Source organism: Bolinopsis microptera, chromosome 2 (assembly GCF_026151205.1).
Source record: "Bolinopsis microptera isolate Bmic1 chromosome 2, MBARI_Bmic_1.0, whole genome shotgun sequence".
Taxonomy (NCBI): Eukaryota; Metazoa; Ctenophora; class Tentaculata; order Lobata; family Bolinopsidae; genus Bolinopsis; species Bolinopsis microptera.
The window spans coordinates 9,920,200-9,938,798 of record NC_087073.1 but is presented as its reverse complement, the minus strand read 5'-3'; the positions used below and the strand labels follow the sequence as shown (position 1 = coordinate 9,938,798).

At 37.6% G+C, this 18,599-nt stretch overlaps 1 protein-coding gene across 6 annotated transcripts in view; it reads left to right on the top strand.

The window, feature by feature from the left end:
• LOC134811813 (amphiphysin-like) overlaps positions 1–18,599 on the top strand; it is a 73,709-nt gene that overhangs the window by 52,345 nt on the left and 2,765 nt on the right. For 2 of the 6 annotated variants that reach the window (XM_063818900.1, XM_063818902.1), the window contains 15 exons: positions 6,130–6,325; positions 7,436–7,490; positions 7,915–8,009; positions 8,276–8,371; positions 8,701–8,894; positions 11,606–11,681; positions 11,982–12,103; positions 12,592–12,639; positions 14,815–14,892; positions 15,341–15,399; positions 15,695–15,735; positions 16,016–16,055; positions 16,152–16,199; positions 17,603–17,754; positions 17,891–17,972. In XM_063818900.1, coding sequence (XP_063674970.1) covers positions 6,167–6,325; positions 7,436–7,490; positions 7,915–8,009; positions 8,276–8,371; positions 8,701–8,894; positions 11,606–11,681; positions 11,982–12,103; positions 12,592–12,639; positions 14,815–14,892; positions 15,341–15,399; positions 15,695–15,735; positions 16,016–16,055; positions 16,152–16,199; positions 17,603–17,754; positions 17,891–17,972 — 1,345 coding nt within the window. In that variant the 5' untranslated portion in view covers positions 6,130–6,166. Of the gene's footprint in view, positions 1–6,129; positions 6,326–7,435; positions 7,491–7,914; positions 8,010–8,275; positions 8,372–8,700; positions 8,895–11,605; positions 11,682–11,981; positions 12,104–12,591; positions 12,640–14,814; positions 14,893–15,340; positions 15,400–15,694; positions 15,736–16,015; positions 16,056–16,136; positions 16,200–17,602; positions 17,755–17,890; positions 17,973–18,599 lie in introns of those variants that run through there. The other 4 variants (XM_063818901.1, XM_063818903.1, XM_063818898.1 and 1 more) reach the window with 3 other exon arrangements.

Genomic DNA, 18,599 nt, shown 5'->3' with positions numbered 1-18,599 from the left:
TCACCAAACAAGACCCTCAGACAGTACTTCTGTGCAGTGAATATTGAGCTTACACGATTTTTAGCTGCCCCACCCCATGCTGATATGCAGTACGACAGATGGGATTCAAAAAGAGTGTAGTATAACTGTCTGTGGAGAAATTCTGGGAGGGAGCAGCGTAGACGACACAGAGTTGAGGTGGCATGGTTAAGCTTTCGTTTTAGGGCTATTATATGTTCTTCCCATGTTAGATTTTCGTCAATGACGACTCCTAAAAATCTAGCTGACGTTACTCTTTTGATGGGGTAGTTGTCTATATTCATTATGAATTCTTCTTCAACGTTTGCTTCAGTACGTGACTTAGGTCTAAAGTGAATGTAGCAGCATTTTGACATGTTTATGTGAAGCTTGTTAGCCCGCATGTATGTTTGAAGGTTTGAAAGTAGGGCGTTGCTGCGTTCATATGCTTCTTGTGCAGTTTTACCAACAACAAATATGTTGGTGTCATCCGCAAAGGTGACAAACGATCCCAAGCTAGAGCTATTAGAGATATCATTTATGTAAAGTAGGAATAAAAGGGGTCCGAGAATTGACCCCTGGGGAACCCCAAATTTTATTGGAAGTAGGTCGGACTTTTCTCCTACAACATCAGTGTACTGGAATCGATTAGTTAGGTAGCTCTTGATCAGATCGTTTGCCACGCCACGGATGCCATACCTTTCTAGTTTGGTAAGTAATGTTGAGTGATCTATAGTATCGAAAGCTTTGCTGAGGTCGATGAATATGCCTAACACATGGTGCTTCAATTTGATGTGCTTAGATATGAGGTCAACAGAGTAGTTTACTGCATGGGAGGTTGAGTGCGATTGCCTGAAACCAAACTGAGTCTTAGATATTATTCCCTGAGAGCTGACAAACGAATAAATCCTAGAATATATGATTTTCTCAAATATTTTGCCAAATATGGACAAGGTGGATATAGGACGGTAGTTTTCTATTTCTTCTGGATTACCTTTTTTGAATACGGGTGTGATTCTGCCAGTCTTAAGTATATCAGGGAATATACCATTTGACATAAGTTTGTTTAAGTATCTGCTGATAATTGGTGCAATAACGTGGGACGAAGTTTTAATAACGGTTATGGGAATATCACTGGCCTTTCCATTCTCGAATTCTTTGATTATTCTTAGAACCTCCTCAGGAGTGCTGTCCTCTAACATAATAGATCGAGAGTTACTAGGGCTAAGGAAGTCATGGAATGTTTTCATGGGGAGAATTGGAATACCAGAAGACAAGTCAGTTGTGATAGTTTCATTGAGCTTGGGAGCAATTGATACGAACCAGGAATTAAAACCATTGGCAATTGCTCTCCGGTTCAAGATTCTTTCATTATTGATGATAAAAGGTGGTTTGGTTGTTTTCTTTCTTTTGCCCCTAAGCTCATTTATTATCTGCCAAGTTTTCTTACTGCTTTCAATGTTTTTATAGATTTCGTTACAGTAATAGGAGCGTTTGGCTGCCTTTATGATACCCTTAAGCATCCTACGATAGTCACTAAATATCTTATAAAGAAGGACATTGCCAGATGGATCTTTATTTGTTACTGTATCTGACCATTCTTTACAAAGCTCATGTTTTCTGTCGATTGAGAGGATGATTCCATCTGTAATCCAAGGATTAAGCTTTGGTGTTCTTTTGGTCGTTTTCGGTACTTCTAATTTACAGTGCTTGTCAAGGGTGGATGTGAAGCAATCGACAAATTCGCAAAAATCTGAAGATTGGGACAGCTGATTCACCTTCACCTCAAGGTCAGAAACAAAATTTTTAAGCTTGGCACTTGAGTAGTCGTAGTAGCGGACATGTTTTTCATTGTTCTTATTTCTTGGGGCCGGGGTTGAGGTGAAGGAGAATATGAACGTGTGTTCACTTAATCTATCCTGAAGTACACCAGAGAGCAAAACATTATCAATATCACTAACTAGGATGTTATCTATACACGAGTTTTTACAGTTAGGCCGGAAGTGGGTAGCAATTGAGATGGATGGATACAAACCATTACTAATTATAGTGTCTTCAAATAACTGGTTGTGTGACGAAACTTTGAAGAGGTCTGAGTTAAAGTCACCAAGCAAACGAAAGGGCTTGCCGGATATCTGCTTAGCAATGGTTTGTAAAGTTTCACAAAAAGCCTCAAGGCAGCCACTAGGGGGACGGTATACAACTCCGTAGACAACCCCAACACCAGTGCTATCAGTGATTTCGGCGAATAGGCATTCAATGTTTACAGTACAGTAGGATAACTTTTCTAGGACAACAGTGTTAAGGTTGTCTGAGACATAAAGCGCAACCCCAGTGCCCTTTTTCTTATCTGGGAGGGTATTTTGATAAAAACTGGTGTAAGATGGGATCTGGTATAATTCTTGTAAGCTACTACCAACGTTGGTTTCAGCAAGTCCAAGAACATCAAATGGATGAGATAACCGTTTGAGTTCAACTTGGAATGTATCGAAATTACTGGCATTGCCATCAATGTTGAGGAACAGTGCTGAGAGGAAGGACCCATCACCACTGCTGATTTTTGTAGCTACTTCTGTGAATTCACGTTTGGAATAACGTTTACAGCTCTCGAGGGTATGACAAAATTTTTGGATGAGGGTGTCTTCTGCACCCTCATTGTAGGGCCTGTCCGACTTTTCGAGATCTTTTTGATTGTCAAAGGGGCAGTACCTATCCTCTGTGATAAGTGCACAATCTGGGCACATCCATAGGCCATTCTTGCACTTAAAACTAGCAGATTTAAAACATCTAGTATGATTTAAAACATCTAGTATGATTAGAGCTTGTAGTGAAAGGAAATCTAGCGTCCACCACAACTGACAACGTAACGACGGGTGCAATTCATGTTTTTGTATGGCAGCTATAGCAAAAAATTCGTATCATCCAAGTACCATCCGTTAAAGCATAAAGTTAATTAATTGTTCATGAGCAGCGATAAATATTTAATTTTAAGGTAAAAGTGACATAATTTATGCAATGTTTACAATCATTATCTATGTACATATATAATACTTGGTTGTTTGTAGTGTATTGATATCGATAATACTTAATTTACAGCGCTTATCATACATATTACACTATGGGGCAACCAAAATCATTGCATAATTATTTAAGTATACCTTAAGGCCAATAATTGACCATTGTTAATGATCTGGCCCGGAAGAAAAGCGGCGCGCGCTACTTCAAAGAAATTTAGACGAGTAACATCCGACAAGGCCAATAAATATGGTTCAAAATAATTTTGGTTACCATAATTTTAGTCACAAATTTTGCAAATTTTTAGTTTTCAACAATTTTTGACGGATGTTACTCGTCTAAATTTCTTCAAAGTAGCGCGCCGCTTTCTTCTCGAAATGGCCCAATGGCAAGTGCTACGAAGTAGCGCGCGCCGGGCCAGATCATTAACATATAACGTGACTAAATAAGGTAGATGCACCTAACAATGGTAGACTAAATTTGTCGTTCTTAAGGTATAATAGGTGTCTCTGACCGGATGCCACAATTAAAATGGACATTTCAATAGCTGCAAGAGTGCAAAAAGAACTGAGGCAATCAATTATTCTATATAGAGAAGCAAATACTTTATTGAAAAAGATAGCTCACATACTGCCTAGAATATTCTTTCAATTTCATTGATGGCATTTAAAGCACAAACAATATACAGTGTGGCCCAGAAGTATCTGCCCACGCGCAACCCTTTAATAACTCACGTAATTCTTCTTAGAATTGCACAGAAATTCCAGATATTATAGATATGGGTCAAACTTAGATTTCCTGAAAGTTTCGTCAAATCTAATTAATTACAGTGGGTGTGGCACGCCAATCCCTCTTTTTGCTATTGTCACCATAAAGTGAAAACGCTTCCAGCTAGGAACTTCAAAGTTTGTAGACATATTTGGTTTGATAATTGAAGTGCTTTCCCAAAATTTCAAGTTGGTTGTTTGCAATTTAACCAAGTTATGACCCTTTTAAGATATTGCAGATACGTGATCTCGGTATCACCCAATTAGTAATGTCATCAGGAGCTATTTATCGAGCAACAATGAGCCTCATTAGGCGGTAACGAGCATGTTGGTGGATGACGATCTGATCATTTTGATTAAATACTGATAATGACTTTCCTTAAAAAACCGAAGAATTTCCCGTTATAGCGCTTCGGTTGCTGTCCTACAAGCAGTCTCCAGCCAATCAGGGCATTGATTGAGTGAAGATATCACTGATTTTATTATATATTATATAACTTTATTCAAATCAAAAATAGAACATTTAAATGAACATCTTAAAGATCTGATAAGTAGCCAGAAAAAAAAGAAATACTGATACACAAGCTATAACAACTTCTTCCATCCCGCTCTATCAGAGGCTAAAAGTCTTAAATTGTACAAATCGTCTGTATTTACAAATGGAATGTTCCTACTACCTAAATCAAATTTAATAGTCCTAAGCAAGTTCGACTGGTGTCTGCCTACTCTACCCTTTTTAGTACTCTGACTCTCTACTGCAAAGTGTAATGCAAGCTGTGCAGGTGAGTTGTTATCACTGCGAAGGACATGTCCGAGCATCCTCCATCGTGCACATGATATCACTGATTAACTGCTGAAAATACCTTCTAAAATATTTAAAGATAACTCCTAATATCTTTTCAAAAAGTATGCCTGGGTTCAAAGAATGCAATCTTTAAAGGCCAACTGTTTGCAAATGATATTGCAAAAACCCTATGAATTAGCTTACATTTTCAGCTCTTTCTTAGCAATCTTGCATGTGAAATTCACATGAGGCTTGTGAGCCTCAAGTTTCCTTGCCTCATTAAAATAAACATAATAGTATCAAACAATCAATTATTTGTGTAGCTCTTTAATGGTCATTGTTCTTCCCCACACCTCAAGCAGTTATTACAGCACCGTACCTTGCAGGATTACTATCCTCTGCTTAATGTATTCAACATACCGATCTCTTGTGGCCATCTTGTTGCAACACGTGACCATTTGCATTTCGACAGCTTTTCTTCTTTTTTAACTGGTTTTTTGTCGTTGTTATTACTCTCATGTAAAACCAAAATTATAGACATTGAAAAAAGATAATTTTTGGCCAAAAGTCATAATGGATCCACACTGTGTGTTGTAGGAAGTGATCAGTAGTTTGAAGGATCTGGAGCTCTGTTACAGTCAATTCGGCCAGAATCTGTACAACCAAGATGGCTGATGTTTTTTTGAGAGCTGCAAGGATAAAAGCAGTCGAAAAGCTCTTTATTATTCAGAGGAATAAGATCAGCCAATGAAGTTTTGCCTAATATATATAATAGTTTAAGTCTGTATGTAGAGATCTAGTTTATGATCCATAGTAATAAGATTGTGCACCTCACTAGGTTTTGATGTAGCTAACACACCTAAGATGTAACTAATTTTATCAGGGAATAGGTATCACATTAACTGACTCCCTCATAGTTATGATTGTAGAGCTGAGATATATTTATTATTAGCAAGCCTTTTCTTTTAAAACTTATCACTTTATTTATCTCATGGAAATTGAACATGAATATTGTACAACATGATGACCACTATGACCACTATGACAGTGCAGTGGTTGGCAGGGGATGATTATTACCCCGTATTATTCAAATCTTAGGTCATTTAAAAACTTCTTAATATCATACCGGATTGTTAATGCTATATAATTCAGTTAAAGTGACTTTCGATTTTAAACTATTATATGTTCACTTTCCTGCCACATTTTTGGCATCAGCAGCCTCAACATAGAACTAAGGCCAGTTTACCTTGTCTTTTTTTGGTAACTGTGAGAGTAAATACATGCTGCTGATTGCTTATCTTTTTTATTTTTCAGAATATTTTTCAGAATATAATTGCATGTACCATGTATGACAGTTCTGACGTTCTATTCAGTTTGTTTGACAAAAACTAAACGTTACAAACCAATATAATGTAAAATATTATTAACAGGTAAGTAACAGTTAAATAACAGTTAAGTAACAGTTAAGTAACAGTTAAGTAACAGTTAAGTAACAGTTAAGTAACAGTTAAGTAACAGTTAAGTATTATCTGTGTTTAATTACCTTTAACTACTAACTATCGCTAGCTTTATGTGCTGATGGTTTGAGAGTTGACACGTAGGAATGGAAGGCACAAAGCTGGATCGTATTAAGGCTAGTACAGGGAGGTTAGTAGGTCGGACAAATGAACGTCTCAAGCAAAAGATGGGACGTTCATCCGAGTCTGTGGTGGCAAAGGATGACAAGTGGCAGGTGATCACCGCCAACTTCAACAGACAGCAGGTTAGATCAATTTTAAATAATATTTGAATAATTTACATCCTTGCCTTAATTTTAGAACTTTTCCTTTTTTAGCCGAAAGTGGTAAATTTAATATTTAATATTGAAGAGACTGTTTTTAACTTTTAAGATTTATTATATTGCGCTACAACTTCATTGTAGGTCGAGTTAAAACACAGATCATATTAAGATATATTTCAATTCAAGTTACAAATTCTCGAGGCGGGGTCATTGAGAAATGAAACCATATGTTTTTGCGTGGAAAGTGTATGTGGGTGATTATATGCGTTATGAACAGAGAGATTTGGTCGCAAATTCTAATTTTAGAGCCACTTGACCAAAAGGGTATGATATACATTTGTCATTAATCAGAACATATCATGGCTACTCTATGTTTGTCAAAATCGTATTAAAGATATAAGACTGTCGTATCTGTATCCTAGGTATGAAAATTACCCTTGAATGTACGGATCAAACCTATTTATTGAGTTATTTACACAGCCTTATAAGCTTTCATAGCACTGTATAGGTCAGGATATCATCATTGTAAAAACACGGTCTCACTGCACTATAAATATAACCTAACGGAACCTCTTGTTCACTAGTCTGCTTAATGATCCAGTATTTAATCGAGTTAAAATTACTTTGCTGTGTTGCACAAATATAAAACATACTGCAAAGTGCCTTCTCACTAGAGTCACTTGCAAGAAATTGTACTATATCAGTCGATACAATCCTTGCTATCTATAATACTATAACAACAATGAGCTCCAAATTGCAATTTCCTTGCCATTTCAGACGACATTGTCAAATTAGAGGCTTCCTCGGCAGGGCTGGAAGAGAATTAATAAATACATTTAATTTACAATTAACGTTGAACCAGCTGTGTGCAAGTAACGTAATTAACCGACTGCCTACTTTGTGGCAAAGTGGCGTACGGTGGAAGTAGCAAACTATGTTTGTATTATTTAAAACTAGCATGGTAGTTCTAGACATGTACTGTACATCAGAAACTCCCAATTTGTTTTAATGCATGGTGCAATAAACATCGACCTAATGTTTTGCAAACCGCTGTAATGTCTAATTAGTTTAACAGGTAATTTCTGTTTTCAGGCAGCCGGCATGCGACTCCACAGAGAGGTTAAAGGCTACATCGCTTCCTTAAAAAGTAAGTAAACTGTCCTCAGAACGTTGGTAAGTGGTTACACATTACTAGAACTGATTCCGGGAAGGAATAGCTCCTTTATAATATGTACCATAATAATATGGACGATTTATGCGGTAAATATTTTAATGGTAACGGCAACCCAGCATATTATTATAATAATATCCAGTGTTAAATATAATGTAAGGTGATATATGGTACATATATATGTATTATACAATGTAAACATCCTTTATACAGCCCAGTGTTCTCAATGAACACAGTTAAGCACTGCGCTGAAAGATTTAGTCGGGGACTTTAGGCACCCGACTAAATAAATTATCACCGCAAAAAATGCAATACTATTTAAACTATTTTATTTCAATCCATTTTCTTCTGACCTGGTAACTTTAAGAAACAGATAATAATGTACGTGATTTGCTCGCAGCGATGGAGAGCTCAACTCAGACCTTGTTAGATGCAGTGAGGGAAATGCATGAGTACACGTGGCCGGGAAACATGAACCTTGTTAAGGCACTTCAGGTTAGGAATATATAATATCTTTACATTTTACATATTGATCTGTTGTGTGTTTACATTATGTAATAAATTGTATGCCCTGTTAGTCAGATATGTTAGGGATCGTTCACATAATATTACATTTCCCGGCCCCTCCTCACCCTGTAAGCCTCTTTAGTCTTTACTCATAGCTATTGTGTAGAAATTACACTAGCCTTTCCAATTTCACTACCCGCGCCCCAAAAATCCTACCCCTCCTCTGCTTCTACTATAATCTAACAACTGTTCAGGGAGTAGACAAGCTGAACAAGGAGCTGAACGAGCAAATGGTAGACTCGTTACTAGTACCAGTAAACAACTACGTAGAAGTCTTCTCACAAATGAAGGTCAGTTCAGAATAGTTGGCAGAATGACAAGTGTATTTACTCTTTTAAATCTTCGATCACAATTTCGGAGAGCACTGTCAGCACTGATGTGGATCTTTATAATTGCATGACATGTCTTGAGGCTTCCTGTGCCCTGTAGATTGTGCTTTGCGCTGCACTTTAATGTCAACTGAGACACAGGACACATAAAAGAGTAAAGTAGAATATTCCCCTGGGTATTTAGCTGACAGCACTGCATTTATTATATAGCTTACTAACAAGCGGAAATTTTTGTTGGCAATTCGAAGCTCTACAATTTATTTTTCTAACATGGGTTTTATAATTCTCAGGTAAAGATGCAGAAGCGGGAGAGGAAGCTAATCGACCACACCCGCACCAAACGTACGCTAGATACTCTGAAGAAAGGAGATAAGATATCGCCAGAGAAGCTGGGATTTGCTCAGGATAATTACATGCAGAACAAGATAGTGTTTGAGGAGGTGAACTCGGAACTCTGTGAAGATCTCCCCGCATTCTGGGACAGGTTGGTTACTTTGGGGGGGGGGGGGATCCCCCGACCCCCACCCCCCCCACCCCCCCGTTACTTTTTAGAGACGAAACTGTTAGATCTGGAGCACACACGATTCAGGTTCGCAAGTAAAAGCTTTTTGTGTGGCTTTTAGTAATGTAATAACCGTGAACTTATCAAGTTTATTGAGCATAGAAGTGTGTTGGACTATACTCCCTCAATAATAACAAGCAACATTATTTCACTTCACGTGTACTAACTGTATTTTATCCCTTTCAAAAACATATGTTCAACTTTTAGAATATTCCGTATCTTTGAAATAGTTATCGACGAAATGTTATTTCATAAACCAAATATATCTCCAAAAATTCAACCATTTCAAATATGACAACAGTAATTTGGCCTGTTTCCTCGTAATGACATTAGTATTTAGGTGTGGATTGTGGTGACATCATGCCAACAATCTCCTGCGCCCAATTCCCTCATTCCCTGATTAATCAATTACTTCCAACCCGGATTTAAGAGTACTCAGTCATCAGGCACGCGTGCACAGGTTACGTCAGCTCACCTATATATTATTATATTGCTAGTGAAGCGGATCACAAAATTAATTATCAATTACCTTATTTGATTACGTGGTGGCATCCTCTGAGTATGAAGCTGTGCCGGCAACGAGTCTGTAGAAACCTTAGCAGTTTTGCAGTCTACACAGACATAATATCTAATGTGGTAAAATGTTTGCCTCTCTTAACACAATGTTAACACAATATCCAGAGACAGTAGACAAAAGAAGCTTTTGACTAGTGGACACGTACTTGATATTGGGGCTTGTTAACAAAATGATAGATAATGTATAATTCTAGGATACTATTGAAACGGCCTTGACCCCCTCAAAGTATCCAAAACAGTCATAAGTTTATCTAATACTAGAAAGCCAGTGGTCACAGGGAGGAAGGAAATAGTATTATTTGATAATCAGGTATTATCGTATGAAATCGTATCCATCCTAAACACTCCAAACACAACGTAATAACCATAAAACCGATCACAATGCCACGACAATAAGTTTTGCACCTGCGAATTTCCACCCTCATTACTGTGCAACCTTCTAATTTTCACCCAATTTGCAAGTGGGTGATCAGACAAAAAGAAACTTCGTGAATTTCAAGGTAGATTGGAAGAAATGAAATAAAAGTTATTTATTGTAGGCGGGTTTGTCACCCTTAATTAATACCTTGTGGTGATGTACGTTAGTGTGTGTTGTAGATAATGGGATAATTACTTGCTGTGGTCTCTGCGGGACACAGTTACGCAATATCTATAGACAGTGCACACTGGCATTCAGCTATCAACTTCGCACTTTATATTGGAGCTTGATACTTACAAAATTGAAAAATAATTAGTCATAAAATTACGGTATCAGTGTAATGGCCTCTACTCTTTTAGTACTCAGCACCCAAAATTATCAGTAGTTTTTGTGATACCTCTATAATATAAAACTGAAAGAAGTGAAACAGCAGTTATGCATGGTGGGCGAGGCTACCACCTTGGTGCAGGTGGGCGAGGCTACCACCCTGGTGCAGGTGGGCGAGGCTACCACCCTGGTGCAGGTGGGCGAGGCTACCACCCTGGTGCAGGTGGGCGAGGCTACCACCTTGGTGCAGGTGGGCGAGGCTACCACCCTGGTGCAGGTGGGCGAGGCTACCACCCTGGTGCAGGTCTGCGAGGCTACCACCCTAAATCATGTTGCAGGATATAGGGTGTTATAGATCCCTTAATATTTCACAAAGGTATGTAAGGGTGTGCAAACATTTTCAGTTGAAGATAATGACTGTGTTCGCCACGGGATGTAATCAAATAACATAGCGATAATGCGATACAATCAAGATTCAGGTCTCGCATCATCTATCAAATGTCGTTACACAAGGCCCACTTATGACTTTGTAATTATATTACTTTTTTTCTGAAACACGTATGCCACATACAAAAAGAGAATTTAATTTAAATTTTAAAACTTCCATAAAAAATATATGAACTGCAATAGAATATGGAGAATGTAGCAATGTAAAACATTAATGCTCGATAATGATGAGCTGTTATAAGCACGGGTTGAATGTGAGCTGTCCTAATCTGGGTAATATCTTGTAGGCCTAAGGTATTCAACAGCGATCAACAGCGATCAACATCCATGTTCCATCTGCCCTGCAGAATTAGTCATCATTTATGATGGTCGCAAAAAAGGTCGCAAGGTAAGTTATGTTATAACACAACTTACCTTGCGACCTTTTTTGAGGTTCTTTAATATCGATTTTCATGAATAATTTATAAGTACCAAATTATCAATGTTAAAAACTTAATGTGTATGATTATAATGTTTAAATTGACATAATCTTACCACCCATAACTCCTTATTTGATTTTAAATAGTCCCTGAGCGATTAGTGAAATGCGTCTAGCTTTAAGAGGAACTTTATTTTAAAACATTTTGAACTGACACATACATATTCATTCACTGAAAATAGAATATATCAGGTAATTATTATGTAAATAAAAAATCAGTGCGAAATTCCATCCCTCATCTCACGTTTTGTTAAAATATTGATTATTTGAAATTTTAATCCGTCAAGAAATAACTCGATTGCACTACTTACTTAACTATCTTCTTCCGTGTCAATAATATTCATAGATGGTAAAGACTATTCTGCTAATCTTCATATAATTTTTCAGTCGTAAAACCTACATCATGCAGTTTTTGGACGGTTTCTTCCGCAGCAGCATCGACTTCCACAAGGAGTTTTCTCAGGTTTGCAATAATATACACATCTAATAATAAAGGTAGATCGTCTGTAGTGTATGATCTAATGAACAATGTGACACCTGGAGAGTGCTAGTTAGCACTCTCTAATAGTTAGCACTCTCTACTACTATCAATGTGAATAGTATCTGGTGAAGTTAAAGTAAAGTGGGCTATCTAGACAAAGTGTTAATCTTCTCCCTCCCTCCCTCTCTCCCTGCAATCTTAGTCTAACTTGTACTGGTGTACTTCTAGAACCCTTCCTATACCTCTGGCCTAGCTGGTACTATCTTGACATCATGTCGGCAGGTGTACTCAGAGAGTAAAGACGCTCTGGACCCGCTTAAAGAGGAGATAAAGAACGAGCTCCCCCCGCAAAGGGACATTGCGATTGTAGACAAATACTTCGTCGTCTCAGAAAACGCCAGGAAGTACGTGCTCAACTTATTTTCGGGTGCAATTTTCTTGGAGATAAGATAACCGTTTATATTACGTGTTGTATAAAAGTTATATTGTATAATATAACACCTTATGCTGGGTTCTGATGAATGTACTGATGTGAGAATGTACAAGTTTTTAATCTGAACGTTTTGACCTGTTAAAAACACGCGACTCGACCACATACAGATGACTTTGTGATATGTTTTCATGATTACAATTTTCCCTGGCAAGACGGCACACACTTACACACATCACTAAATAATTAGCTAGTAATAACATCGGATGTAGAAACAAAACAATCAATATTTACTGACAATTTAGTATTTGCACGTACTATACAGTCTAAATATGAAAACATATCTTTGACTGAAAAGAAACAAGAAGATTCTCATCCTGTGTGACCTTCAAACGACCTACAAACGGACAGACAGACAAACAAACATTACTTCCTCAGGCTTAACGAGTCCATATTCAACAGATTCAAGAGACAAAGTATGAGAAAGAGCTTCAGGAAAAGTGGCGGCAGGTATGTGATAAATTATAATGTTTGGGAAATGGGAACCGTTAGTTAAAATATATGGGGTGGTAGACAACTTATGTAGAACCTGGACTCCAGCCACATTCTTGAATCAGGTTCGAACTATCATCGGGTTGCTATCACAGTGTAACATTTACTTGTTACATTCCATTACTGCTTCCTTTCTTGCTCATCTAAATCAAACGGCAGATAAAGTAAAACAGGCGGCCGTACAATGTACGGCGTACATCAAGTATAATTTGATTTACGCTGTAGTCTGTTAGTTTTTCAAGAACATGTGTCGTAATTGAGTCGAGACTCTAACTCTGTCTGCCTTATCAATACAATTCCTAAGAATATACTGAAATCTGCGATAAAATTACCAAAAATTAGGAAACCGTTCATGAAAAGAAGCACTTGTTCAAATATCTTTTTATACCGTAGACGAACTTACCTACAATGTATTTGTGACTCATACAAGATCACACGGAATTTACGGAAAACTCGTTTTAGTTTTTCAGAGCAGATAGCGGGTAATGCCTTACTGCGGCATTACTCGGCAATGTAATTGACTTAGTACTGAAAAACAAATACCTTGATCCCCATTCCACGAGAGAAACTTAATGATGAGATGTGATGGCAAGGCAAAAGAGCTGCTAAGTTTTATTTTCAACATTAAGGGGGCCGGGGGGGGTCTTCATCAAAATTCTCTCGAAATCGAGTTTATAGTTGTTTCTGATAGAGGGGAGTGATATCTATCAGCTGCTTTTGGTCCCATGGAAAAATGTTGTTCCTAGCCGAAATTATCACCGGTCAAAGGTCAGCGCTTATGTGTAATTGTATTGCGCGAGCGATTTTCAATCGCGCGTTCTGAAAATCGAGTCTAAAAATCTATCTTCTCCTACATTTTTTGAGCAATCCCCCTCAAACTTTCAGAATATGTTCTTAGGATCAGTAAGAAGAGAACTCTAGAGCCAGAATTTTAAGATAGGCCTTTAAAGATTTTTAATTCGATTTTGAAAATCTTGGACCTTGAATTTTAGAGGTCCAAGATTTTCAAAATCGAGTTAAAAATCTTTAAAGGCCTATCTCAAAATTCTGGCTCTAGAGTTCTCTTCTAACTGATCCTAAGAACATATCCTGAAAGTTTGAGGGTGATTGCTCAAAAAATGTAGGAGAAGATAGATTTTTAGACTCGATTTTCAGAACGTGCGATTGAAAATCGCTCGCGCAATACAATAACACATAAGCGCTGACCTTAGACCGGTGATAATTTCGGCTAGGAACAATATTTTTCCATGGGACCAAAAGCAGCTGATAGGTATCACTCCCCTCTATCAGAAACAACTATAAACTCGATTTCGAGAGAATTTTGATGAAGACCCCCCCCCCCCCCCCCCCCCCCGGCCCCCTTAAGTGGAACGTATGTAACAATAGTGAATTGTTGGCTAAGCACATGCTAATTAATCTGATGAGCTGTTTATATAACACCTGGATCAAGAATTTCACATATTTTGCGGGACAAAAGGTGTATCGTTCAGCCAATATTTTATAAATGACTTGTGTATAATCGTGTGTATCTATAAACGGGAACATTATTAACGGGGACGGTACATGTTATGATGGCATCTCAGGAATTATGATGTGTCGCACAAGGGTAACTTCCTAGATTGTTCCTAATAATGGCTAATGGTCGAAAGAATTCTACCTTATTAGATTTAAGCATATTGTTTAGGATCTGCGACCGCATATTTCGATAACACAAACATTATTCATTCATCTAATTTAGAATTGTATGAGACAATTTGTCTCTAAAGTCAAATTTCAGGGTATACCTGTTAAGTTTAACCATGAATGGAGAGCACGTTTCCTTGATTTCTGTAGGGGATTTGTGTCCGGGTATCTGGAACATGTTTGGTGGTTAAATAGGTTGTACATGTCCCAAACCATCAGAAAAACCGAGTTTCGACCTCTTGACCCACTCAGGCCACTCCCAGAGACCACTCCCATTCCATGAAAGTGATACTGGCACTGATAAGAGTCAAGAATGCTTTTTTTACTGATCATCAATTACTGAATATCATTTCTAATTGAAGACAGAATGTTACCGCAAATGTGTAAACTTTATCAATAACATTCATAACATATTTTCCCGCTTGTAATTAAGTTATTCAATCTTTTCAGCAGCTTCAAGAGGAGTTTATCTATGGGCGCTTTAAGGAAATCCAAGAAAAATGCGGATACATCGCAGAGTATATCAAAGTAAGTTGTCCTTGTGAAATGTGTATTGCTTAAGAAAACTATGCGGCAGTTGTTTCCAGGTGGCGTTGAAGGTTTGGCGGACGAAACATAACGCTATTTGGGTAAGTGGGCGACGATTAACCTGGTGTGAGGAAATTATGGAACGCGCGAAAATTAATTTTATGTACATTTTGGAGACTTTTCGCGCAGCACACGTTGTTTACTTTGAAAATTCGATGATAATGATCGATCTGATCGTTTTCTTGTATTGCTCCATGCTTGGAACGTTCAAGGTTTTGCACTGGATCGAACTACTATGCTCTTGCCTTTCACCGACACGCAAATTTGGCTTGAAATTCAATTGTGATCAATTTTTAACCTCAATGGTGAGTGGTGACTACAGACTAATGAAGACTATTCAATTCTTTTTTAACTATCGTCTTCCTTAATTAACCTAACTATACTTCAGTATATCAGTGGACCCATACGCTTCCCCAGCTCAACAAGCCACTGTTTACACTCCCACAAGTAAGTTAAAGCCACGCCCACTGTTACCGAATGAAATTATCCTACCTGACTCCCCATATTGACGGTTGTTATCTCTAAGTCTAATTTTAGAAATCCTCGCAATTTCTTGGAATTAATACCGCTGAAATTTCATGATATTGACATGACCATATTTACCAGTACCAACAGTAATAAAGCCACGGAGGCTAAGAGAGACTTCGGGGACATCATTTAACTCAATACTGACAGACAGATCCACTGACAACTTAGACAAGAGTAAGTTTACTGAACATAAATTAACATTGTTTTATTTTAGAAGTTGGTCCAGTGAAACCGCTGTCACCGGCACGACCGAAGGTATGTTCCTTGTATTTAATACCCATTATTCATTCAGCACATTCTGCATGGAAATCCGTTCACACCTTTTAGAAAATTTAATTGATATATGAAATTGAATAGAAATTATTTAACATTATTGACAAGGACATTTGACTATGACGACCCGCACTTCTTCCATTCAACATTGCATTATACTAATGTGACAGCCAACTACGTGAGCTTCTTTAGAGCTAATTACTGAAACAATGACTAGACTAAAGTATTGTTGAACAGCTTAAATAGTTAATCTCTTTTCCAGCCTCCGAGGGTCGATCTATCTGTCAGCGAAAGTGAACCAGGTACGCACTCATCTGGTCATTTACATATTTTAGATCACCTCCAGATAATTGAATAGTTTATGTCTCATTCATTTTCATAAGATTATGTTCTCATAGTTGACCAAGAGGCAGAATTAGAAAGTGTTGACATTCCAAAGCCGGCCAGTAAGTCTCGGAATGGTCTCGACTGATCTTACTTTTTCCTTTGAAAATTCGCATGATTAGTCAATGACTCAATTACTGCAACTACAAAACTTTGCATAGTGTCAATCTGGCATGAAAATTTTCATTATAGATGTAAAAATTAAACAGTTACCTATTGTTATACTGTTTACCAGGACATCTCAAACTTCAAATCAGTATTACTAGCCAAATGAGGATTATCCGACAACGGCTAATAGCACTGTTCATCAAATTTGAACTGTGAAGAATCCGTAATTGTAACCATGCTTTATTTGCAAATCGAATGAAAATGTAACGATAAGTCCTGAGATTTTGAAAAGTCATTTCAATATCGTAGATTCTGACGATGATAAAAGGAAACCAGTTTTGATGACCTGTTTTGAAGAGCCAACTCCAGCTGAGTCAGATAACAAGGTTGTTCCCGAAGAAAATGTTCCCAAAGAAACCGAAAAGCCGTCTCCATCTGAGCTAGAGGACACAGACGACACAGAGGACACAGTAGGACCTTCTGACACTGAAAAAGAATCTAAATCTCCTGTTGCGGATGAATCCACCCAATCTGTAGCAGCCAATGTAACAAAAGTCACACCCGCCGAGCAGGCTGACGACTCTACAAAACAGCAAGACAAGGAAGTCGGCATTTCGGAGAAGAAAACGGTTGAGAAGGAAGAGGTCAAGGATTCGAAAGAAAAAGAAAAGCCTGAACAATCAGAATCTGAAAACGTTATATTAGAAGCGGAGTTACAAATAATAAAAAAGGTGGAGGAGGAATTAGCAAAGATTGAAGAAGAGGAGGGTGAGCTCATGAGTATATTAAAGTGTTGAGGGGGTTTTGAAATGGCTTTATAATGGCTTTATTGGCGTTTCATCCGAGTGAGAGTGAAAAATTAGGGGGATTTCAAAACCAATTATTCGCCATATGTATGGAACCATCAACAACTTTCTTGTTTGCTTTCATAGCTTTATTTGCATATAAATGTTGCAATTGAAAAAGAGATTTCTGATTTGTACTTTCAATTTGTATGATATCGTATTTAATGTTTTTAATGTTCCTATCAGTTGTCATCACGAACACAAATTATTCATAACAAATCGGTTTTTCTTGTACAGCATCTCTGTAGATAGATGTGTTAGTACATATTTGTTTTCCAACCTTTTATTTGATAGCACGTTAATATCATCATCGAGCGAGAGGAAAATATTTCAGCACCAAGCCTCGTATATTGATCGTTTCATTTCATTTTTTCTTCAGCCGGGCTTCAAATTTTTATTTGTTTTTGAAGCCTAGTTGCACTTACTGAGTTACTGTTCCGATAATTAGGAAATTCATGATTCATTTCCCGGTAGAACTACAAATAAGTAACTTAATTATCTTTGTTCTGCAGGTGGCGTAACACCCTACTCCCCGTCGATAAACATAGAAACTGGTACAGTAGTGGAGTGTATTCACGAGTATAAAGCTGTAGACGAAGATGAACTGTCGTTTGGTATGGGGGATGTGATCACAGTGGTCACCTGGGATAGTACTGACGAACAGGTGGGCATGATTTGTGTTGTGAAATAAACTTGCTTACAAATTTCTCACAAGTAAACAGATAAATCAGAGGAACATTAACATAACATTAGGTACCTAATGTTATAGCTTCAGCCGCATGAAATCGTACATTTCGCAGGATTCCGGATGGTTTATGGGTAAACTACAAGGTTCGGGAGCGAAAGGAGCGTTCCCCATCAACTACACTCGCAAATACAATCGTTAGTGTCCCGTGGAGAATGGAGTGTGCGAGCTTGATCTGCGAGTGTGTGAGAGAGCCGCGCGCTGACTGACCGACAGACTCGACAAATGACTTTTATCTCCGAATGCTTGTCGGATCTTTTTATCTTGTTCTGATAGTCTTAACATTTATATTAGACTTGGTTACTAATGAGGATGTGATATATATTTCAATTGACACGTGACTGTGATTAAAGTTAAACAACCAGCAGCGGCCAATCAAGTCCGAGAATTGCCCAGTATCAAAACTTATCATCCTACTGATAGTAACCTCATCAATTGGGAAGATTAACGTGTTAGGTAATTATGATAATACATGAAACCTGACCAGAAAATATTTGATATGTATGACGGAGTGATTTTGCCTATCGAATAACATCTTTTCAGTCGTGTTTGTTATGAATAAACTGAGGAAATAAATCTGCCATTGATCGATGAGATTTTTCATACTATCATCTATTTCAATTTCGTTAATTGTTTTTGCTATTTCGTTGTTCTATAAAAATGCTGATGAACCACAAAACATATAGTAGTCATCAGTAGATTTGTTGAACTATTTTTTAGATTTTATGACAAGGGTTTTTGAAATAAATATTAGGAATTTAGAG